This window comes from Alosa pseudoharengus, unplaced genomic scaffold (assembly GCF_046254945.1).
Source record: "Alosa pseudoharengus isolate Yale_2024_CS ecotype anadromous, Long Island Sound unplaced genomic scaffold, YU_APseudo_1.1 YU_APseudo_1.1_scf_7, whole genome shotgun sequence".
NCBI classification, from domain to species: Eukaryota; Metazoa; Chordata; class Actinopteri; order Clupeiformes; family Clupeidae; genus Alosa; species Alosa pseudoharengus.
In genome coordinates this window covers 37503131-37528216 of record NW_027468859.1, presented here as the reverse complement: position 1 = coordinate 37528216, position 25086 = coordinate 37503131, and the positions used below count along the sequence as shown (strand labels likewise).

The 25086-nt window shown below is 42.8% G+C and overlaps 1 protein-coding gene across 2 annotated transcripts in view; it reads right to left on the bottom strand.

Annotated features, from left to right (window-relative positions):
* The window catches only part of btbd7 (BTB (POZ) domain containing 7), a 61552-nt gene that overhangs the window by 30626 nt on the left and 5840 nt on the right, over positions 1-25086 (bottom strand). Inside the window, exons 2-4 of one of the 2 annotated variants that reach the window (XM_076272733.1) lie at positions 7088-7348; positions 4682-4729; positions 2907-4181 (exon numbers count right to left, since the gene is read on the bottom strand). In XM_076272733.1, coding sequence (XP_076128848.1) covers positions 2907-4181; positions 4682-4729; positions 7088-7169 — 1405 coding nt within the window. In that variant the 5' untranslated portion in view covers positions 7170-7348. The remainder of the gene's footprint in view (positions 1-2906; positions 4182-4681; positions 4730-7087; positions 7349-25086) is intronic. The other variant, XM_076272734.1, reaches the window with a different exon arrangement.

Here is a 25086-nt window from a genome sequence, read left to right as displayed (position 1 = left end):
CGATAAGGATTCGCATCGATAAGCAGACTCGACAATGGCATCGATATCGATAATTTCTTAACGATGCCCATCCCTAGTCAGGGGGCCCTAAAGCCAAAGCCTTTGCATGAAATCATTGCCTCAATATCAACACATCAGGATGTAGGCTATGAATCTGATTGAATTTAGTACTGGCAATCCCCAAAATGCACAGAATACAGGAAATCACATCAAAGAAATTAAAACATTTCTGAGGGAGGACACCCAAACCCCCCTTCCACATATGTGACAATTAGTGGGGGGCCCTTAATACATCTGGGCCCAGGGGCCCGAAAGTTCATAATCCGTCCATGGTTCAAGGAACCAGCTGTGGAATATCCATCCTTGTCTCATCTTAAATTCTATTTTAAGTTCACATTAAGATCTTAAAAATAGCCAAGGCTACTCAGTTTTTCTCTCCTATTACTCTTATCTTGCCTTATTTCTCGTAATTTTGAATGTTGCCTTTTAGGCTACTTATTTATTTGACATTAAACATTAGGCCTAGGCCTACAACTAGGCTCCATCCATCCATTTTATTTATATATATATATATATATATAATTATATATTATTATGATTATTTTCAAACCAATTGAGCATGAATCCGGTTCTACTCATATAAATCAGAACAAAATTGCCCAATCTGATTGGAATTTCAATCGGAGTGAAAGGAGTGATAGATTTTGAACATCCAATGAAACAATGAATCACTTTGTGGCGACATGCCCCAAATATCCAGTGTTCAGTACTGTATAATATCTTCAAAACACCTACATGAACCGACTCAAATTAAAATCCATATAATCTCCACTAGGTCAATGCACTAGGTCACAAGTGAGACGGCAAATGGAAACATACAAGACCTAACAATAAAAAAAAAACCTGTAATCTACAAAACCAAAAGAAACGGAGGAAAAACTTCAAATGGCTATAATGGATAATTTTGTAAAAAAGTGCTTCGCTTCCAACACATCAAACAAGTTGTTTCTTCAAAGGAAGGGAAAAAAAGAGACAAGACAGAGAGAACACAGTGATGGGCGGGAGCAAGAAGATGAAAAACAGGAAACTCAGAATGCTGCGGCACTGGGGAATTCCTCCCAAAGCATCCGTCTCCTACAGGACTGGAGTGGAGGCCCGCCCCAACCTGCACCCAGTCCTCACCCGGAGCTGACGAGCGCGGAATTCATTAGAGCAGGGAGGGGAAACCGCAAGATGGAAATGAAAATGGGCCATTTGGTGTCATAGCAGATAAGTTTGTTGGTGCACTGTCTTAAGATTTTGTTCAAACCTTGTCTACATCATGAACGGGTTCCAAAATCAAGGCCTGTAAAATATTTCTGTTCAAATCCTATGTCCTCATATTTTTTCTGCCTTTGATATAACTTCAGTTGGACAGCCTGAAAAACAAATCATTAATATCTTGAAAAGTATTATTCATCCCCAACCAAACGTTGTAGGTTGAAAAAGAAACATGTTCTCAATATGACTGAAGACTAGGGCTGGGCGATATGGCTGAAAACCGTATCACGATATAAGTATTTCATATCGGTCGATATCGATAATTATTGATTTTTTTAAAATCTATTTCAGATAAGGACCAGAAGGGGGAAAAAAGTTCAATTTAAACACTTTTATTTTAAACTTAACCTTCCTTTAAACTTAACACTCAAATAAATAATTGTGCACATAAGTCTGAATGAGCAGCACTGGTTGAAGCCTGGAAATATTTTAAACGAAGTAATTTGCTAGTTTATCATAGTAAGTCTACTGGTTAGACTGTTCAGTTTCCCCACGTGTGTGTTTAAGTTTCAAATGAATACTTGTTCTTCTTGGGACAGGCCCGTTTGAGTCTTGGAAAAAAAATACTTTTCCATTTGCATCGGGATTGAGTTGATTAGAATTTAGCAGTCAATTTGAATGCAACAGTTTTGAACAAATTCGTGCAGCGTGCTAATGATGCTAACCGGATTTAATAGCAATTTAGTCGTCTTGCACAATTGTGAATGTTTGGATTACATGCGCATGCTGAGGAGGGATACACCTAGAGAGAGAGAGAGAGAGAGAGAGAGAGAGAGAGAGAGAGAGAGAGAGAGAGAGAGAGAGAGAGAGAGAGAGAGAGGAGAGAGCGCACGGGGCAAGGACTCATTGAGAGTCTGTGTTGAGGTAGGCCTACTTCTATCGTCAACTCTGGTAGAGTTGCACATACTAGCTACAATGCAAGATATATTTAGCCTATTTATTTATGGACAACGTAAGGCGGGAGGTGTGTGTTGCTTTTAATTATCGAATGTTCTATCGAACACATTTTTTATTGATATCGATTACATGTCTAATTGCGTTTTATCGCACAGCCTTACTGAAGACCAGTGTGTATGGCATGCTCTTTTTCATGGCATGACTGAACACCAGGACTGAGGAGAGAGAGAGCAAAGGTGTGTGTGGATTTAATTAAAGAATGTTCCAGAAGGAAACAAGGAAAAAAGTACAGGGACACAAAAGCAAAAGCAGGCAATGCCCAATGCACTCACTGATCAATATTATCGCCGAAACGGTCCAACAACTTTCACATTAAGTAAATCAATGTGTGGGAAACAATGTGTATGTGGGTGCCACAGATATCACTCTAGATATTCTCTAGAAAACAATGGATGTGGCACAATATGCTTGGACACTAGAAGCTGGACTATGGTAGTAGAGTGTGCAAACAGTGGTGTGTTTGCTTGCGCTTACTATGAGAAGGAGGTCTGAACAGAGCACCTACTGTGTGTTTAACCTCAGGACAAGGGGGAAGTGGGGGACAATGTGTCGTGCGTGTGTGTGTGTGTGTGTGTGTGTGTGTGTGTGTGTGTGTTCTGCAGTGTATTACACGACGCATACATACACACCTTGCGCAAGCATGCTGAACTCCAGGAACAGGGCGATGTGGTAGAGCTCCATGGCTTCCTCGGCGCGGGTCATGCCTCCTCCTCTTCCAGCCACGAGGGCCTGAACCTCCCCAAGGCTGCCGGCCGACGGGCTCCCCCGGAGAACCAGCGACAGCTCCACGCGATCCGTGTACATGCAGTGCAGAATGACGCGCGCGTACTTCTTGGGGATGATCGACTCGTCCAGGACGATGCACGTGGGCAGAGGCTGCATGTGCGGGTCGGGCGGCTCCTCGCCACCAGGTGGCCCGGCTCCGGCCCTCGTGCGGCGCTGCAGAAGGCTCCGGAAGAACGGCGAGCGGGCCGAGAGGATGGCCTTGTGCGCGCGGAGCTCCTCCTCTCCCATCACGGCGGCGGCCGTCGCCGCTGCAGCAGCGGCCGCCGCGCTGGCCCCGGGCCCCATGGGGGTCTGCGCCCCGCCGCTCGCGCCTCCCGGCGTCCCGGCCTCCAACTCGGCGTCGGAGGCGAAGTAGAGCAGCGAGTCGTGGTGGCTCATGCGCTCCCAGAGCACGCGCATGTCGGCCTCCAGCGAGTTGGGCGTGCCAAACTCCTCGCCCAGGCGCAGGAGCAGCTCGCCGCTGCGCAGCCGCGTCTCCTCGCCGCTCAGCTCGCCCGTGTACAGGTAGTAGAGCAGCGTCGAGAACACGCCGGCGTCCATGCCCATGCCCACGCCGGCCGCCCCTGCCGCCGCGCCCACGTCCAAGATCATCGAGGGCGCCCCGCCCATGCCGGGGCTCACCCCTCCTCCTCCGCCGACGCTCACCCCGACCCCGCTCGACGCCAGCAGCGAGCCCAGGAAGGGGCACCTGGCGGCCAGGAGGGCTCGGTGCGCGGGGAAGCGGGCGTCCTGGAAGAGCAGCTCCACGTCGGCGCACAGCTGCAGCCGGTAGAGCTCGGCCAGGTCGCGCTGGAGGGTGCGTGCCGGGGGCCGCGCCAGCCCCGCCGCCAGACTCAGCTCCTTGAGCGCCGCCGTGCCCTCGTACTCCTCCACCAGCGCGTGCGCGTCGCGCACGTCCCAGCAGGCCAGCAGCTCGCGCAGCTGCCGCGCGTGGTCCGCCGAGCGGCTCGACTTGCGGCGCTTGATGAAGCGGCGCTTGAGCGTGGCCAGGCCCGAGCTCTTCTTCTTGCGGTCCTGCGGCCGCTCGCCTGGGCCTCCTCCGGCACCACCGCCCCCGCCGCCCTCCAGGCTGTAGAGCTTCCCTTCACATCCATAACCCTGAGGTGAGTACGACGTACCTGTTTGGTAGACATAGACATGGAGGAGGGGGGGGTGGGGGTGAGAGAGACAGAGAACGAGAGAGCGAGAGAGAGAGAGAGAGAGAGAGAGAGAGAGAGAGAGAGAGAGAGAGAGAGAGAGAGAGAGAGACAGAGAGAGAGAGACAGAGAGAGAGAGAGAGAGAGAGAGAGAGAGAGAGAGAGAGAGAGAGAGAGAGAGTGGGTGGTTAGAGGAGTGTAGACAGGGGAAGACAGAATGCAGGCACAGAGGTGTGAGGAGTGCAAAAAGTGATAAAACAGAAAGCGACAAGAAAGTGACAGTGGAAAGTTGAATAGAGTGAGAAAGGATGGAGAACAAGAAGAAAAGTGATGGATAGATAGAGGGACGGGGGGGGGGGGCAGGGAAAGAGAATTAAACAGAGAAATGCAGACACAGAGAAACAGAGTACAGTATATAAGATTGCTTTTGAATCAGAAACTCATTATATTTTGACAAGAGAGAAAAGTGCCTCAGCTCCTACCATCCAAATAATTATGTCCTGTAAATGTTAATGCAAAACATCTCGAACCTATGGTGAAAAGACAGACCACATTAAGTCAAATTCCGATATGCCATTGAGCACATCAGTCTATAACAAAGGAGCTCAATTTAAGGAATGCCCATTTAGGTGAGCAAACCTATGAATGCAAATTTAGGATTATCTAGGCATTTCCAGGACTCATTCAACGTTAATTTCCATTCTTTTCGTATCAAAACAGTTTAAAACATTTCTCGTGCTGTAGTTCAGTTCAAGCTCTTCTTCTGAAACACAAATGCATATGAAATATTCAAAACCGCTTTGGACTAAAAAGCAGGTCACTTAAGGACTGCATTTTAACTAAGCGTCCATGCTTTGATATTTCCTCCTATTAGGAGTAAAAATGTTTTGTCGGTGTCGGCAGACTTGAGGAGGCAACACCATCTTTTAGAAGATCAAAGACATTCTGAAAGGGACATCACTTTGAGAACGCCTTCTCTCCCTCCTTTTAAACACTACATTTCACATTATACATTCAGAGGAAGACTCGGATTATTCCAAGTGTTGCTTTGAAAGAGGGAAAGACAAAAAAAAACCCATCATAACACAAGCTCCAAACGAATAATGATGGCCAAAGCCATTTGTGCTCTTTTCCTCAATCTCTCCATGAGGATTTTTTGCCTGGAGAGGGATACTATGAAGAACATCTGAAACACAAAACACTAATGTCTCCCCAGTGACACTTCAGCTAGTGTCCAATTCTTCTGTGGTAAACTTGGCAAGGTTCAGACACCCATTAGATGATGATCAATCCAATCCAGTCAGCCCATCTACCCTTCATTCACTCTAATGATCTATGTATTGCCATTTAAATCTAGTCACTGCTTAAAACGTATTTAATTATTTTCTTGCTTTAGTGCTCCTCGGTGTTGTACAGTTTGTGATGAGGGCGGGTTAATAACAATGCTAAAAGACTGCACTGAGACTCCTAGTAAATATTTATGAGACTCTGGGGTTCAAAAACAGATATTTCTGAAATATTAAATGTGAAATCTGGCCTGCTCTACAAGGAAACAGCTGTGTGAGGACAGCAGTCAGCCATGATGATTTTTTAGACGTTATTCAATAAATAAATTAACAAACACAAGGTTAGTGTTCCACATCAAAATTCAAGGACGTTCAAATGCAGTTTCTGGCAAATTCACACTTATTTACAATTCATACTTATTTACAATTCACTAAGCTGTTTTGAAAAACCTAATTCAGTAAACCACACTTAAGTGAAGGTTCTGAGAGAAAACAATGGCATAAACCGCATCCTGTTCTTTTCGCTGTTACCATTTGAGGCAATGCCAGTCAATAACAAGAATTCAACTGCCAGGGGCTCCACTGAAGGATCTGGATATTGTTTGATTTGATTCTCGCGTACACCAGCAGTTTCAAGGTGCATGGGAAACCTGAACAGCCTTCCCTTGCTTTTACAGTACCACTCGTTCATTCCAGAGTGCAGACGAACACACTCGGTCGTCGTTAACGCTCCCTGCCCCTGCGGAGCAGAGAGAAAATCAAATCTCTGGAGTGTCATGACGGTGTCAAGGTGGAACAGCACTAAACTGCCTGCTAAGATGAAAGGCTGCGCACACTGGATAATGGGAACGGCAACAAAAGTAACAAAAGGCAAACGTTGCAACAAAAAAAAAAAAAAAGTAGTATTTCTTGTGCTTGTAGCAGTTAAACAAAAGAGTGGCTGAACAGAAACACAGCGCTGTTGACTGAAAAACAAAGCGTTGAGGGGTCGTGGAGAGGTCTTGAATAGAGACTGTGCTCATAGCTATGCTGCTCTCCTTCGTTATCAGTGACCTACATAAAGGACTCCTTAGGAATTCTGTCTTTAGGGAAGCCTATGGGCTTATTTCCCTCAATCAGGTGTGGGTCATGACCGGTTTCGAATACGTTCAGTTGGACGGGAACCATTTGAAAAGAGACCGATTGAAAACTTAAAGTGCATCAATGTACCAACCCTGCGAAGCCTTATGTGGCTTGTCAGTGTGTTGCCATAGCAGTGGGCACACTTATGGCCAGTATTGGTTGTGATGGATACATATTTATATAATGAGTAGATTTATAATTACAGTACTCTATTAGGTTACTGGCTAAAGACTACTATCACTGGAAACTATTTTGCTCGTCATGAGACAAAAATGAACTGCTCAAAATGAACAAATAAAAACATTCTAAAAATCAAACGTAGCCATAACTAGTACAAAATGATTTATGTGCTTGAGTACATTTGACAAGCTAATAAATTGTGCGAATCAGTCATGTTCTCATTCTAATGACCTTTAGGCACAATCGTAAGTGGACAGTTGTGTTACTGCAACAAGGGGAAACAGAGCAGAACTCATTTACCTATGAAGGTCTGCTGCGTCTGGGAGTTGCCCCCAAAACGTGGCGAGCAGGAGTGTGGGTAGCTGGAGGCATTCACCCCCATCCTCTCCCTCAGCCGCGGCTTCTGCCTCCTCTTGCTCAGGCGCACTGCTGGGGCCAGCCCTGCAGCAGCATTCTGCCCCGGTCACACCAGCTGGGGGGGGGGGGTGTCACGCTCAGAGCTCCACTCACCGGGGCGGAGACCTCAGGAGGAGCAGCAGGCTGCGAATGCTCTGGGCATTCCTGAAGGAGAGAGCACAGAGAGCATAGACAAATGCAGTAAGCATGGGGAACACCAAAACAGTACTTCAGCAGTTGGGTGATGCATTTTGACTTACTTGTAAATCATGTTGAATAAAATCTAGCAAATAACTTAATGGTGGTGCAAATTAATGTATTGCATAATGCATAATATGATAACCAAATCATGTTAGCTATCATTTATTTCACTTATACTGAATTGTTTTGATCCCATCACCATGAGAATAACTTTTTGATCACATTACTATCACAATGAATAATGATCATTCTGCCAACTTCATCTTGACCACAGTCTTAAACCTGGATACTTTTTAATGTTATTTGGATACCCTAACTGTGCTGTTAGTGATGTGTGATTAACTGACTAAACGGCTACTACTGTTAACAACCAGTGGCTACACTTCCTCCTCAAGTGATGATGCATACTGCGAGTCAGCTGTGAGGTTCTACTGACCCGTATAGAGGTCAGTTTAACGCCGACATGTCTCCCAACTCCAACATAAAATCCAAGTTTCCAATAAATGCACTTCCCAGGACCCCCCCCCCAATCCCCAACGCTCCAAGTAATACTATCCGACTGGTGGCTACTGTTTCGAGATTGACGGAGTTATTCACAGTGCATGAGCTTAGGAGACCCCTCACAGAGCTTCCTCACAGAACTCTCGCTCGAACTCCCAAATGTCAGTGAAGTAGATAAATGTTTGTTAATTTGTTCACACAACCATACAAACAAATTGATCAACTCATTACATCTGGATGCTTTGCAGCATTCTTCTCCAACTGTAATGTAAGGGTAACAGAACCCTACTTCTAGAAAAAGTAATATTTTCACCTTCTCCATGCAATTGCTCCATCAAGATATTTATGTTTCCTTTTACAGGCCAATCTGGCTCTGCTAGAGTGAGCTCAGGGGGTAGACTTCTACAGCTTTTTTGGGAGGCATAAAGACTTCACTTCCTCCGCTTGCGACATTACGGGAAAGGGAGAAAAAAAGGGAGAAAGTATTTTTTCCAGTGTGTAAGAGTGGAATGCTCTTTGACAGACAAGGATAGTTCTTCTGAAGGGAGGGCCAAAGAGCAAAAACTTATCAGGAGGGCCTGTTGGAGAGGAGCAGTGCATTTCTCTGTGCTCTAGGGAAATTTCCTTGGAGGGGTTTGCGGCGAACCTGCCGAGCAGACTCCAATGGGGTATTGCACTCATTTTTGGCATCCACTCCCTGCCCATCAAATGCGCTGAATCATTTCATTTCTGCAATCTCTATAAGAGCGGAGGCGAGGGGGTCTCAAGTTACAAGAGCTTTGTTTATCACCAAACCAAAATGGAAGCAGACCAAGGGATAACAGAACAAAACAAAGCAGAGAGGGTTTAACATCTTGTTTCTAAGAGCAGTCACAACATTCAAGGGCCCTGCACATGCATGTTATGACTGAACTCCTTCTCCCTCATGTCTCAACCAATGGAATGTTTTCCATGCGAAGGATGATTAGTGTTTCAACTGAGGGAAGCGAATCAACCAGTGTCACCAAAAAAAGAAAAACTGAGAAACAGCCCCAGTTATGGGATTAGCATTTATCATGTTAAACCCTCATTTAAACGGAAAAGACAATGAGCTAATCTCTAAATAATAGACCCAATTCTACAGCAGAAATTACTCATTAGGCTAAGTGAAGCCTTAACCAACACATTAAAAAAACACAACAATTATTATGTCTTTTAGCAAAAGTGAAGTGCAAGCACAACCAAAACATCTTAAAAAAAAGACAAAATTATGTTCAAGGCCTAAAATCCAAGAATAACTGAAGGTTGAAGGGGCATCCCTTTTGGCAAGAGAAAAAAAATACTAAGTACAGTTAAGTTGTCCTTGGGGACTAAACATATTACTTCATTAGTGAGTACCCCTTTTCAGTGAGCTGAAAACTTGGCAAATTGGGCACTTTGAACAGCGGGGAACACTTTTATTTAGTCTACTTATTTTTCTCTTTAACTTGTTAAGTCAACGGATGGAACCTGCAACCTCAAAAATCACAAAGAATGAAGGGAATAATAAATGGTGCTTGCAGACATTTGGAATAACATACCATCTCCAGTGAAAATAAGCACTTTGGGAAGATTGGAGCACAACTGCTGGTCTTGCTCAACACTTCATTACTCTGCCACAGTGATTCATCTAATAACTGGGAAGTGAACCTGAAAGCACTTTTGGGGCAAAACAGAAATGCTGTAGGTTACAACTGAGCCAATAACATCCTCCACGTTGCAGAGAAGATGGCCATAAAAAAAAAGTAAAAAAATAAAAGGAATGAGGTTTGGTTAATATTTACATTTAGTATATCGGTATGGAGGGGGGGGGGGGGGGGGGAGTCTTTCCTACGTTCTTCAAAACACTGACCTCTGGAAAAGGCAACTTGAGAAATCATTAATGTTTGGAAGGGTTTACGCTAGCTTGGCTGCCATTTCCGTTAAAAAGAATGCAAATCCTTGTTGCATAGGCTATGCGGTATACTCAAACATTGAAAAAAGCTAATCACTCTAGCTGAGGAAAGGACATTGACTAGAAATGCACAGATATGGAATTTTAGGGCCGATAACGATAACCGATATTTATTGGTTTGTTGTGGCCGATACCGATACGATAACCGATAATATTACTCTTGAAAAAAAATTGTGAAAAGTGATTTGGGAAAAGCATTTAATAAGCATAATTTTATTGCAGTAATTTTACCTACCACCAAATGATGGACAGAACTCATAATGGTCCTCAATAGTACGGCAGTCAACAACATAACAGTAGCCTTGCCCTACAGTATGTGTGGCTCCTTTAAGTGAACCTGACGTCAGTGAATTGCGAGTGAGTGGATAGAGAGTTTGAATCGTTTTCATTTAGGACTAAATGCTCATAAACGGCTCAGCTTGGAATAAGCAACAGTATAGCGACCAAATCAGAGTTTGTGAGGGAAACTTAGGTTTAGTTTCAACTGCGGGTAACTGAATAAAGCTGCAACTCCTCAGACTGTATCTTATGTCCGTCTACTCTGTTGCGCACAACCTGCTGCAGCAGAAATGAAAGGCGTTAGCCCCGAAGGTTTTAATAACTTATTATGATGACCTGTCTGGAACTGAAGCACGAATGGTTAGCATATTTCTAGGTAATAATACAAAACCCAAGCTAAAGTAATGCAAATATAATACTAAAACACAACTTATAACTAGGCCTACTTATGTACTCGTCCCACTAACGAGTTTGTTTATTTGTTTCCCCGACCAGCGCGGTAAAGTGCAAACACACCAGCACAAGATGGCTCTAGATAGGGCTGAGCTCCGCACTGTTAAGGTTAAATGGCGGATCATTCACGAGGATTTTGAGATGCACAGATTCCCAAATGAACGCATATCCACAGATTTTGTTAGAGTGGTGAAATACATTCACACCGCTGACATTATATTGAGGAAAAAGTATAGCCAACCAAGCTCAAGTAGGCTAGCTCAGTGTAGCCAGCCGGACCTTACGTAGGCCTAAATTAGGACTTTAAAAAATATCAGCGCAAATTATCGGCCAGAATTCTGTTATCGGACCGATAATAATATTTTCATTTTTTCACTTATCGGCTAATAATATATCGGCCGCCGATATATCGTGCATCCCTAACATTGACCCTTCTCCTTCTCTCTATTTGTCCCTCATTCCTTCAGTCCCTTTCTCTCCCTTTTGCCTTCTAAAAATGACTGACACAAATGGAGAAGGAGTAAATGAATGCTTGTCTGAGCGCCATACTGCTCGAAAAGGGCTTACTGAGAGAGAGACAGCACATTACGTAAGAGTGACGGTTGAAAGTTTCCATTTGCTCTGGACATCAATAGAAATACTGATGACCGAGCACAACATTTGGGCTGGAGGGAGGCAAGTGAATACAATATATTGATAAGACATAGTCCAGTTCTGTGCTCTCTCTAAACGTCAGGAGGAATGCCACAATTCAGGGTAAAATGCTCAGTTTTGTGAAACCCAATGGGTATTCTCAGTGTCCGTTAGGAGCCTTATCATGGTGCAGCTCTCAGCATTTTCATTCATCTTTGTTTGTGTGAAGGTCAATAATAAAAGATCAAACAGATTCACATTCACAGCCCTTTTCCTCAGCTTATGCTCACACTTTATGACTCTACAGACTATCGCAGTTGAGGGGCTAGATAAGAGTGGATCCATCTTCAAAAATAAAAGACAGAATATGTCCTGGTAAATTAAGCATATCAGATAAAACACTTACTTTTGGACTTCTGTACATTATATACATTGTCTACCGACAGTAAATAACCAAGAAAAATGTACACAAGAAATACATTTACTTTGGGCCAATATTTTTTTCTTAAGTGATTGGGAATAGGAATGTATTACAAAAAGAAGTGATCAGTCTCCTTAAGAAGGCTTTGGCTAAAAGAGTGTTAGCGACATCGCTCAACTTATAAAGAAGACAACATGACCCCAGCAGTGAGGGTAACGTTTCGCACATTAATGCATTTCCACTTCAATGCCTTGGTCACTTTGCTGTACAAAGCATCAAGTGGGCCTATTCTTATGCTGTTAGACAAATTGCATTTCATCCACAATAAGGGCCTTGCATGAGAGTGTGAGAGTGGTTTTTGGGGAGAAAAAAAAACAAGAATGTGAGAGTGAAAGTTAAATGTGTTTGCTGGACAACATTTTACCAGTCCACTGAGCAAAAGCAATGTCCACTGATCAAACCCAGGGATATAAAGAGCCTCTGTGCTTCTGCGTGGTTTAGATGAAGGGACTAGGGAAGGAGGGGTAGGTGGCAAGGGGAGTTGATGGGCACTTCCTGTAGGCCATGGCAAGCTGGATTATGTGAAATTAATGAGGAAGGACAGAGCCAAGCAACACCAGGCCAGCTGTAGGCACTATGCTCCACCCCCCTCCGGTCTGCAGACCCAGAGACCGGAGAGTTAATCCCCATACAGCTAGAACCATTCCTCCCGCTTTCTGCTGACCTAATCGCATCACATGTTTCTTGAAGCTCAACTGACAATAAAAAAAAAAAAGATATTACTGAACAGAATCAATGGCCAAAGGATTTCACCGACAAAGATCACTTTCAGGATCAATGGATGAGCTGCTTTATTGAAGCAAGTATCTTAAATTACATTTCTAGAGTTTTGGAGCTGTGCAGAGTCATGATCTAAAATTAGACAGAGCTATTCTACAGTAGTTGGATCTCCGGAGAAACTACCAGCAGCAGTACGCCTGCGACCTCAGAGACCATCAAAGCAGATGATTTATGGTGTGAGCAACAGGAAATGGACACACCCCCCGAAAGACACATACACATTCCTCGGAGAACCATGCAGCGATCTAGGCACACAACAGTTTTTAAGACTCATGCCAAATGTCAACAAGCGCATTGGTGAACATCATCATCATGGAATCAAAGATCTTAGATCCATCTTGCGTGTTGCGCTGTAGAATCTTTGGTTGTAATCATTCAAAATACCATCACTTTACAAAGTCACTGCATGCAGTTGTTTTCCATGAACTGGGCAGATCTGGAAAAGATAAATTTCCACATTTGGTTCCATAAATATTCCTGAATTTCCACGAGCCCTACCAAGTCAAGCAACCTCAGACTTCCTTCTCTTACATTTGAATACATTTTGCTCTCATCAGTCTTAACATCCTTTGTGCACCAGGAAAAAGCTTGCATCATGTTTAGATATCAATCACTGTGCTGTATTCACCTTATTCAGCCCCGCCCATTTTTTAAAATTCCACGTTGTCTTTAAACGTCCGGTCGGCTAGCTACGTCTAGTTAGCTTCATTGGGATAACACGGCAGAAGAGGATAGAGAGGCTAACTTACAGAACAGCCGCTCCAAAGTCAGTTTTTTTCCTAACTTCAGATAGGAAAGCTGTATAACAGAAATGTCTTAAGTCACCAAAATCCGAAATAAACGTTCCTAACTTTAGGATGACCCATAATATATGATGCCAGTCATCTCGATAGAGCTCTGCTATCTCAAAGTATCGCAATGGATGTACTGCTCAATCGGAAGTTCGGAGACAATGTGGGCAAAGCTAGCGCCCCCATGTTTGCGCGCGGAATAAGGTGAATACGAATAATTTAAACAACCAGTTATTCGGTTATTATTCTGTTATCTGCGTTGCCCACACAGGATACAACACTTTATAATAACTACACACTATTAAGCATTTATTTAGCATTTGTAAACTATTACTAAATGCTTTGTTCCTTATTAGCAAAACATTGTTCCTACATTAATTCTCATCAGTAAATCATTTGTACACAGTTATAAATGGTTTGTTCATAATGAATAAGCCTATATCTAAAATATGTTTATAAATGGTTTTTAATACTTAATAAAATACAATAATAGTTTGTTAATGAAGAAATATTTCCATTATTTAACAGTTGTTATGGAATTGTTTATGGTTTATAAGATCAGTTAGAATGGGTGTGTTAATGATTAGGAAACTATTTACACCTACAAGTAGGCATGCCTTTATACAAATAATGATTAAACATGCACTAATGATTAGCTAAGGTGTGGATAAATGTTTTATAAACCACTTCCTGATACTATAATTCATGATTAAGTCAGGAGTTGGAAGTGGTTAGTTCAGGACATTTTGCGAGCTCATCTAAAGTGAGGACTTTCTATACCTTTCAACACATTTACAAATGAGTTGTAAAGGTTACATTTACGTTCATTCATTTAGCAGACAATTTAATCCATAGCGACTTACACATGTCAATTAAATTAAAGGTCAATGGCACAACAGTGGAAGCCGGGAATTGAACCTTCAACATTTAAGGTTACTGCATGCTAGCCCAGCTCATTAACCCCTAAACTGTTGCATGGTTTTAGGTGCTTTTAACCAGGTGGAGGTAGTTTAGCACCCCTAGTCTATATGGCACTAACTCGGTGGGTGAAGAGACTACTCCTACATTGCAGACTTGACCTTGACCCGAGTTCAGAGAAGGACTGCATTTCATCTTGCTACAGGGTGGAACATGCAGTTCACCCCCATCAGCTCCCTATACTGAGGATGGCTGACATTTTATCAACAAGCATGGTTCTTCTTGGACAGATTTGCCCTTTATAAAAGAGAGTGAAGCAGAGAGAGAGAGGAGACAGGGAGGGAGACAGAGAGAGAGGGAGACAGAGAGAGAGGGAGACAGAGAGAGAGGAAGGAAGAGACAGAGAGAGATAATGACAGAGAGAATATGAGGGTGAGCGAGAGAGACAGACTGTGCTATGCTGAGGAATGCTTTATACAGCACACCACCCACTGATCACCCCTTTCCTAATGTGAAATTCAGCAAATACAATTCCACAAAAACATCTAATTAGGCCTCAAAAAGGTCAGACCAACACAAGACAATGGAGGCATTTCATAGGGACAATTGGCCTGGATTCTTAGGTCTTCAGTCAGAAATGGAGATGACAATCGTGCTTGGTAGCCAGAAGGTGGTGGCAGCAAAAAAAAAAAAAAGTTTTTGCATTTGCTATTGTTTCAGACACCTCCTCCAAGACATCGCAGTCCCACTGCACAAAATAGTAGAGAACTAAAACACTGACATTTCTAAGATGGTCCAGAACCCCTCCTCTGCACTATCATATAAATACACCAAAATTACATGTGGCAGGAAAAAGTAGGACAGGGCAAATTTAGGAAAGTAGTAAATTAGAAAAGTTTAGTATAGCCAGGACACCTACCCTACTTTTTCAGTAGATAATATTTCAGGCACTACGTTTTTTTTTTTAAAGTATATATTTTTTAGGCTTTATGCATTTAATGATAGGACAGTGGAGAGTGACAGGAAGCGAATGGGAGAGAGAGCAGGGGTGGGATCAGGAAAGGACCACGGGGCGAGAATCAAACCCGGGTCGCCAGCATACGGTGCAGGTGCCCCAGCCAGTTGCGCCACAGCTGGGGCCTCAGGCACTTTGTTAACAACATTGGCATTGTAGTAGTAGCTATATTGTAAATACACTTTACACTCTAGTGTAACACTCTACTGTTACACTCTAGTGTAACACTCACTAATGAGATTTATGGACTGGTCAGTGTCATCAGGCAAAAATATCTGACACATATTTTCTTATAGCAACCAATTACGTGCATTTTTGTGTAATAAATACATGTCTGGCCATAGGCTTGATTGTTCACATGGCAATACGGTCAACCAGGTGATTGATTTCTCTGTTGCCTCTACTAAGCCAAACATAAAGAAACCGCTGACTGACCCAAAGAGCAATCATGAAGGTTTGGTAAAACAACAATTTAGATGTAATTACAGGTTCCAAGACCTGCAAGAGGGGTAGATTGGCCTTAGTTTACTGCATCAAAGCAAGAAGCAACAGTTTCTGCAGTGGTATCTTTCCATCTGCAGCTCTGAGATACAGAAGACAATCCTGACAGACCAGAGCAGAAGCAGTGATTCCCCTTAGGGCCCTACTGGTACCATCAGCTACTGAGACCGCACTTAAATCTCAGCAAGAGAGAATCAGCTTCTACAGCCTGATATTGGGCTACCAGTGCCAACAGGATGTTTCCAGGATGTTTTCAACATCATGATTTCCTTGAGTGTTAAATTAGAGCTTTTCTTGAGGAACACTTACAACATGGACGCAACTAATGCAAGGGTCCATCGACCATTCCAGCAAATCATCTTAAATGTGTTATGTCCTTTCCAGTAATCAGTATAAACAGTGTAAGAGAACGGGATCCCCGGTCAGTCATAAATGAATAAGTCATTCATTGAATAGGACAGTGGTCCTTGAGCTTGCTTTGTTGCATCTTCATTTTCCAAACAATTGTTCTTCATCAAGGACAAGGTATTATAATTGACATCTCATCCATAAAAAGACATGTTAGTAGTGCAGGATTTCTAATGCTGAAAGAATAATTGTGAAGCTCTCTCGCAGAGGTAAGGGGAGGAGATTAGATTGTAGGTGTGAGAGGATGGAAAAAACAATAGTTAAAGAGGAAACAAAAGGGAACTTCCAGGAAAAATCTGGCTGGTCTAAGATACAAGAACACAGAAATCCTCAAAGAATGAGATTATAGTCAATGGTTTGTGATTGGACTTGGCTGGGTAAAACTGGAGCTCTTGATGCAGCCATAATAGTTGAAAGTACTTAGTACCCATCACTGAAAACTGGTGTGGCACTAGAATGTAAATATTGACCTTGAATCATGGCATGATTACATGCACATCAAACATTGGTGTACAGGTTTAAAAACATTCAAAGAGATTGGGGACAAAGATTTATCATTGGCACATGTGATCATCAGCTGCTAAGGCAAGGCACTTTGGGGATGTATAGCACTGATTGGCTAATGATGGGAGTAGGCCTGAAAATGACTTCCGACCACTTGTGGGGATGGGTCTTTTACATCTCTGCTGATTGGTCTGGGAAGTGAGCCAGTGGTGACAAAGCTGTGGCTTGCACGGCTTGCAGAGGTAATCATCTCTCCTAGAGACAGGCCCTAGAGTACAGATGATAAAGTCACCTAATCACTTCTGAGTAATCTGGAAATCTAACATCTTTCCTATTCCTTAAAACGTTCACACAAGCTGTAGCCTATCTTCCACAAAGCCAGTGATGGAGTGCTTTAAGAAATTCATACTTTAAAAACTCCTACTCCTACCTTGGGGGCACAGAACCTGAACTGTTCAAACACAAACCAATCCAATGTTTCCATCATTACTTAGTCAACAATATTAAAACAGGTGACATCTGCCATTTCAATATGCATTACTGGCTTGCCATTTCCCCTTTCAGATAACGCATCCTTGCCTTAAGAAACAGAAGGTTGTCTGAGGGAAGTGGATAGAAGGAGAGCTGCAATATTCATAGTTGTCTCAATGCTTTTCGCTGACAAATTACAACAGCCAGCATGCAAGCGTGGAAAATGATTTATGGACATTTTGGTTGAAGACATTGGTGCACATTAATTTTAAGATCTGGCTCAGATTTAGGCTGTCTGCATCTGCATTACTTGACCTTTCTCATTTAAATAATGATAATTGCAAATGGAAGCAAGTGACTTTCATTTGTCATACTACACGAAGGCTTCAAAGTATCAAGAAAAAGGCTGACAGCTCATTATAAATCAGAAAAGGCAATTTTCACTTTGGTTATAGTTTCTGTACAAGAGTAACATTCTTCTCTGTGCACAGACATTCTTAGTAAACTTGTACCAATATTTCTAACATTGGAGAATGTTGTCATGGTAACCATAATTGAGGCCATTAAACAAAATTGGGCGTCTATCCAATCGCTTCTGCGACACCACACCTTGTGTCAGTTCATCTTTTTTTTTGGTCGACCTTTACAGTTTCTTGCAGATGCTTGTCCTCAGACAGTTGTATGGCAGAGGCCTGTACCTGCAACTAAAAATTGGAAAAAAAGTGAACACTGCAGGCAGATACCTGTGCAATTTAGCTGACACAATTAGTTTTGCCTTCTCTCCCACTGTAAAACTTCACTAGGAGATCGATCTCTCCTCTCTCTCTCTCTCACACAAACAAACACACACACACACAGAAACAAACTTATACACATACACTTTGGGAAACTGATAGGGCGTGAACTTGATATGAGGGTGAAAAAATAGACCAGCTAGTTAAGTCTTTTGACATCTGTGTTCACTTGCCCACTAGGTATAGGCCAGCTCAATATGGCTGAGGGAAAAACGTGTCGGAAGAACAACCTCCTCCTCAGTGTGGAGGAGCATTGTTGACTGAACACAATTCTGCAATGCCGAGCTGTTCAGACAACAGACTCAGCACTCGAGATGATACAAAACCGTCCAGTGTTTGTCCGAAACCCCCACGATGACCAGACATGCTTGAAACATCTGCACTTGGCTGGAACATAACGGAACTGCCCCGCAGTGTCATTTGGATACTGTTATTATTAAGCCACTGAAATGATGTGATGATGTGTTGTTCCAAGAAACGAAAAGCCTTGTTATACTGTTGATAGGCTAACATTCAGTCATGGGGGCAACCAAAAGGAGAATACAATAATGTCTTCTGACAGTGGAGTTGTCATTTACATATTTAGCATTCTGCCTGTCCATGTGTAATGACATAAAAACATATACTTACTGTGAGCAATACATCCTTGTCTAAATGCAATTACAATACTTGAGACCCTTTCAAAGAGTAGCATATGCCTGAAACACATTACTGGATGGGCATAATGACCATGTGGCTGCAGGCTAGGAGACGAAGAGTGTCATTTTCCCCTCACACACGCATAACAGAGAAAACTTGCAATTTAGACACAATGCATTGCTCAGTAAGCTAAAGCTTGAGGAAAAACATTCATTATGCAGCATTCTTTTACTGTACATTACCTAATTTCCCTAGCCTGTGCAGATATGTAAAAATGTGGTGGCGCAATGTGTGAATCTGTGACTCAATGGAACTCTTCACTTAGTCATCATCAGCAGATGCCCAGGTCCATGTCACTGCTGAAAACTTGCAAACCTTTGGTCAGCACCTTCTGTTTAGATTGGTTTGCTCAGAGCCAGAGCTAGAACTTCCCTACCGACTCCAATACAAAGACACTATTTACACCACAATTTACAAATATTTGACTAAAACATGCAGCTGTCAGTGACACAATTGACTACAAAAGGACAATGTGTGACAATGAAAAATTCATTGCATTGAATCATTTACCAAGGTCTTAAAGGCATCTGAGAGACAATGTTAATAGATTGCCTCAAGCAGGAATACTCTAAAAACTTAGATCATTTCCCAACATTTTAAAGGTTGCCTCTATGCAGTCTTATGTGGGTCTCTTGGCTTTGGACACCAAAAGGCTGAGACTGGCAGCAAACAGATGGCTTGGACAGAAAGAGCTCCATAAGTGGAGACAAGAGTGCCAATGGTGCCCTCCTACTAACGCACCTCTCCATAAGCTGCCACTTGATCGAGCCAGAGTCAAAACCAGATGAAGAATTAAAGACACTTCACTGGAGTGCAGTCAAAGTAGTCAGGTGGACTTGAATGGGAGGGCAACAAAGCCTTCGCATTAATGGTAGAGGGGGGTTACTGGTGTAGGTTAAGGCTAGCACAGCTAGCAAATACTCTAAAGTTTGACTTTGAGTGGGTAAATGAACGCTTACATCAGATACATGATTTTACAGTAGGTATTTGAGGATTGATACCTTCTTTCACACTCTACAAATGTGTCAACAGATCATAAGCGTGCTCTTCCCGTCCTGGTTAAGGAAATACAAGATCAGAAATTTCAGCCAAATACACTTTCTCCTGAGAGAAGCTTCTGGCCTGACTCTGCGAGAGCCAAGATGAAGATGATGCGAGCACTCATTACCAGCCAGTGATATTCTGAGTCTAACAGACCTTGACAGTATGCTGGGCTCCAATGCCTTCTGTGAAACCATCTGAAGCCCTGGCCAATCCCCACATGTGACAGTCTTAATGCAATATTTAACACCATAAATTGACTGCTAAGGGCCTCTTGAAGTTGCTGACTGGAGCCCTAGTCAGTCAAATTGTCTGTTCAAATCCTCTTCAGACCTGGCTCAAAATGTTGCATTAAAATGATATTTAGATGAGTGGTTCTCTCATCTATATTCCGTGAAATTACAGTTGATAACCTCAAGGGGCTGGCCTTCTTGGCAAGCACAAACAAGTTCCAGCACACACCACAAGCATGCACCCCCACCCCCCCCAAAAAAATTTGCAAGACAAATATTGAACCCCATGAAGGGGAAATGAGGGTGGGGTGCAGCAAGAGCAAATTAGACATGTGCTCATCATTCCATTTTCACGTCACTGGAGAGCCAGCTCAAGGGATAATCAACGCTAACTCCTAAATATAACCATTACTCTAGGGAAAAGTGAAGGAGAAAAAACAACCACAGCTATTGGAGTCAGGCATTCTGTCAGGAGGCTGTGGTTTTGAGTGACAGCAACCCTACAGCACTCCCAACCACTCACCCACCAGACCCCCACCCCCCTCTTCCGTCAGACATTTTCAGCAAGTATACATTTTTTGCATGATGAAAACTACGCCTCGGGTTTTCTAGGGGGCTGCAGATGAAAAGCCGCAACAGAAAGACAGAGAACAGAGGGGTTTTCTTGGGTTTCTTTTATTTCACTGTGGTGTAGGAAAGACAGTGGTATAAGCAAGTATTGCAGAGGCCAGCGGGCACTTAATGGTCCTTCAGGGAGGCCTGGCTCAACCACAGACCTGGACATTTGTTCCATATTGGGTTTTTTCCCAGGTCCCAAATGCGAGATGTGCAAACACCATTTCACACTTCTGCAAAGAAATTGTGCCTATGGCAGCAGCTCAGTTTGGGCAGCACTGCATAACCAACAGTGAAAATAATCATATTTAAATGGGTAGACTGGGTGCAAAATATTGCAAGATTGCCGCCATCACCAATATGAAGACTGTGTTGTGTCCTATGGTTTAGCATAGCACAATGCTTTGTTAATAAACCACACCCTTAGAGATGGGCAAGTTAGGCTAATGCTCCATGCTTTAAACCACCTGAAAAACCATTCAATCATGAAGATGACTAACCTATATTTCCAGACAGGCTCAAGGTGGCATGTTATAATGAAGTTAGTGATTTCCACTCCTTTCTAATTGCCGATTTATATCCTAGTTCTACACAGTGCTTACACAGAGTGCAGCCTAAACCATATCTATACACAATGGCTGAATACAGGTGACTGCTTATTTCTTCTAACCCCCCGAAAAAGACAACGCTGATCATCTTGGTGAAACAGTATATGCCATCAGATAATCTGAAGGGCCTGCAACTCACTGAAGTCCCCCCACACTTTCATTTTTGGTGGTTCAAAGCCATGGAGGTATTATATATAACTGGAGAAAGTGACTAAGTCCCGCCCCCATTCATTTCAATGGCCCATGCTAGGCTAGCTACTTCAGCCAAAAAAGTTTGAAATTGGCCGCAGCCATCTTTACGAAAATGGCGTTTCATGGGTGTTCGTCTTCGGCACCAGCTAGAATTTTCGGAATGGTGGTAGAAGTTTACCCCGTCTCTGAAGTCCTAATGTGATGTTCATATGTGATAATAAACAATGTGAATCAATATTGAGTCACTTTAGGCTACACAAATAATGATTTCTAAATACTATATTTGGACAGGTTGTAGGCCTATTACGCAATAGGCTATCCAACGAAAAGGACTATAATTGTGGGATGTAAGAAACTTTGGATAGCTGGGATTTTTGCTGCACCCAGTGTGAATTTGCAGCTTGTTAAACCGAGGGCTACATTTGCAGGCAGACAAAATGAAGCCAATGCAAGTTAAACTTCCCGATAGAAGCATACATCCCTCGTATTGTGGTTCGAGCAGGCATTTCAAGAGTCTGCAACTGTTGTTGGATATTTGTCTTTTGCCTCGACTGAAAGCCTGGCCATTTAAATCAAATGCATAGCCTAATCATGTCAATGTTGCAAGAAAGCAATCTAAAAAAGTCATTGACATTTGTTTCGTTTTAAATCACTTGGGGAGACAGCTTACATGATCCAGATGTTGCGTTGTCATGGACTACAGGTAGGAATACAGTTTACGTTTTAAAATAGTTTTCATAAACAACGCAATGAGTAGGCTAATAATTGGATATAGGTCATTGCTATGCATCTGCTAAAATGTATGGTCATAGTCATTTAACCTTGTCAACCCACACATAAGGCAAATAATATCCTGATATGACAACATTTACCTTTTCTTTTATTTACCACAAAGTCTGGTATAATACAGCCTAACCATGTAGGCATTAAGACAAGTATCAGTAGCTTAATCCAAGTAGTTAGTTGTTTTATTTGTCGTCTCAGAAATGCAAACCAACGTGGACGCGCGAGGACGCTCGTGCCCAAAACTAAACTCGTGCATGAGCTGTCATCTACCAATCAGCATGTAAAAACTGGTGCCGGAAGTTGCAACCATGTAACGCCATGTTTTCAAAAATGTCGGCAGCCAAATGCCATGCTAAGTGGCTGAAGCTAACCCTTCAAATCCTGACCCCCTGTTCAAAGCATCCCTCTTAAAAGTTCATCAGCTTGATTTATTAATCATTCAAGACCAATGAGGTCATATACTTCTTTTTAAAAAAAATGTTGAGCCTGTACCTTTGTTTGGCGGTGATTACTGGATGACTGGCCTTGTTTCTCATGAAGACCATTCATCTTAGTTTTAAAGAGCACAGCCTTCAGTCAAACCACTGTGAAATAACTGCATTTCGTTTACTAGAATGGCAAAAACAGAGGGGGAACCCTTGAGAGGGACTGTGAATGTGAAAGTACATAGCCACATCAAAATGAAATTGACGCTTCATAGACTTCAAAACAGAATATAAACCGTCAGAGTGTAAAACTTGCTATTCTGATAATGAGATCATGGCCAACGATGTCCTTTCCTCTTTTGCACAGGGAGAAGTGTGTGGAGAGAGGCTTTACTACTCTGCCTGCTCCGTCACTCCGTTTTTAAAACCCATGACACACTGTTTCCAGTTTCCAAGTCAGCATCTGCAGAGATTTACTAACTTCTCCGTAGGGAAACTGTTCCTTTAAAAGAAAAGAAAAAAACTGCTGAGGGATTTCTGTGACCAGGGCAACCACAATGAGACACAAGCTTTCTGCATGCTGGTCGGCATTCTGATAAAACCCACAAAATGCTGAGGGCCCCTTTTCTGCTCACTGGAAAGATAGGGGGAGAAGAGGATGAAAAAGAGAGGGATGAAGGAGAGACCGAGAAAAGGACAATGAGGACCAGTAAGCTAGGCGAAATATGCAGAGGGAAGCCCCAGGTGGGATTTTGCTGCTAGGCCATTGGACAAAGACAGACAATTCTAGGTGAGGTTCTCATTTTTTTAAATATGACGTTGCCAAGGACAACAAGCAAGGGCTAACACGCATGTGCGCACACACACACGTCCCACTTTTCTTCTCCTTCTCAGATTTCGCTCTCTGGTGACAGAAGGCAGAGGGCAGACAAGCATATTTTTGGAGCTGAAAGGACCTTCACAAGAATAAGGGGAAAAAACAAAGAAAATGTTGTACCCGTTTGGCCCTATTCATATGGATTGTGTGTCCCATGTTGCTCTTAGCCTCCAATTTGCTAAAATGGGACAAACCTGAAGGTATCCACAAAAGCAACAAGGGCGGGACGAAGGAGGCTAAATTCAGTACGTTTGAAGTACATTCTTGTCATTTCAAAATATCACCAATAGGTATTGCTAAAAGCTATCTAATGACTGCTGAACCACTTCAGATGGTTTAACTGCACACTGGGGAATGAGGCTTGGATGACAAACCCAAAGATGATGCTCAAAGAAAATGGAGATTGACAGACACAAACATGTGCACTAATCATCAAGAAATTTACTGAAAGCGCCATGACAAAAACCAGATTCTGGTTATGTACATTTCGCCTTCAACTACTGTAGGATCGTATGATGGACTCAACAACAGTAGCCAGCAGATTTCTTTTCTCTGCCATTTGACCTCTGCTATGAGCAGCTAACCATCCTTTCTCACTTGCCCATGTGAAATATTGTTTCTCAATACTCAGGCTTTGTCCACTCGTAGGCAGATATTTTTGAAATTGATATTTTTCCTCCCTGTATGTTAAAATATTCCATCCACATGGATGCGAAACAGCTGTAAAAGGTCAATCAAACAGATGGTGATGTCAGCCAATCAGAGACCTGAAAATATTTCAAAACAAACATGAAAAAAATGTCACGTCACAATTCAAAAACTCTGTTTTCCCTTTCCACACAGACACTACATTTTTGAAAATAACCGTTTTCAGTGACCATTTTCATGTGGACAAAAGGCCAAAACACATCAAAAAAAACTTGGCTACATGTGGACATCATTCATTCATGTAATCATAAAGTTTTTCCAAAGGCTGAATGTGTTTGGCATGGCACATCATTGAGCATGCCACTGGTAAATGGGTCAGCAGCATGAAGGGATTCAATAGCAAACCACCTCCAAGGAAGATCTCATATTCATGGGGGATTCTGGGATGACAAAAGAAGAAGCTGAAGCCTTCAATGGCCGAGTTTCTCTTAGAGAAGCCAATAATGACAACAACAGAGACCTGAGATTCCAGTGTTTTCTTTCCACTCCTTGAAAAGCAACCTTTCTGCTTCAGAAACCTGGCTCTAGATAGCCAGGAAGATCAATCTACCGGCTAGGCTAACGTTGGCATTTGGCGCTCACCGTTTCACTAGCGGCGCCAAATGTGGGCTAGCTAATGCATGTCAAGGACAGTTAGGTTTCCACTGTCACCCTGGGTGCTCGACCACACCTCCTTGCTACAGCACCAGGGGGTAACAGCACACCAATTACCCTTGGGCCCAACAGGTGCTAACTGAGCCTTGTCGCAAGCAAGGACATGAGAACATTCCTTGCACAATTGAAATATATTTAAGTAGTCACCTGAATGTACAAATGCATCTATCAACTACAGCTTGCCTCTCTTCAACGTGAGGATTTATGTGTAAATAGGTTGCCTGGTGTGAATGAAGTACAAGTCCACATCCTTCACAAAAGAGTCACAAAGTATCAGTTTGAAGGTTGCCAATCATGTAGCCTAACAATATGTACGTTTAGATCTATGAACAGGCTCTGATGATGGCATTGCCTCTTGTGAGA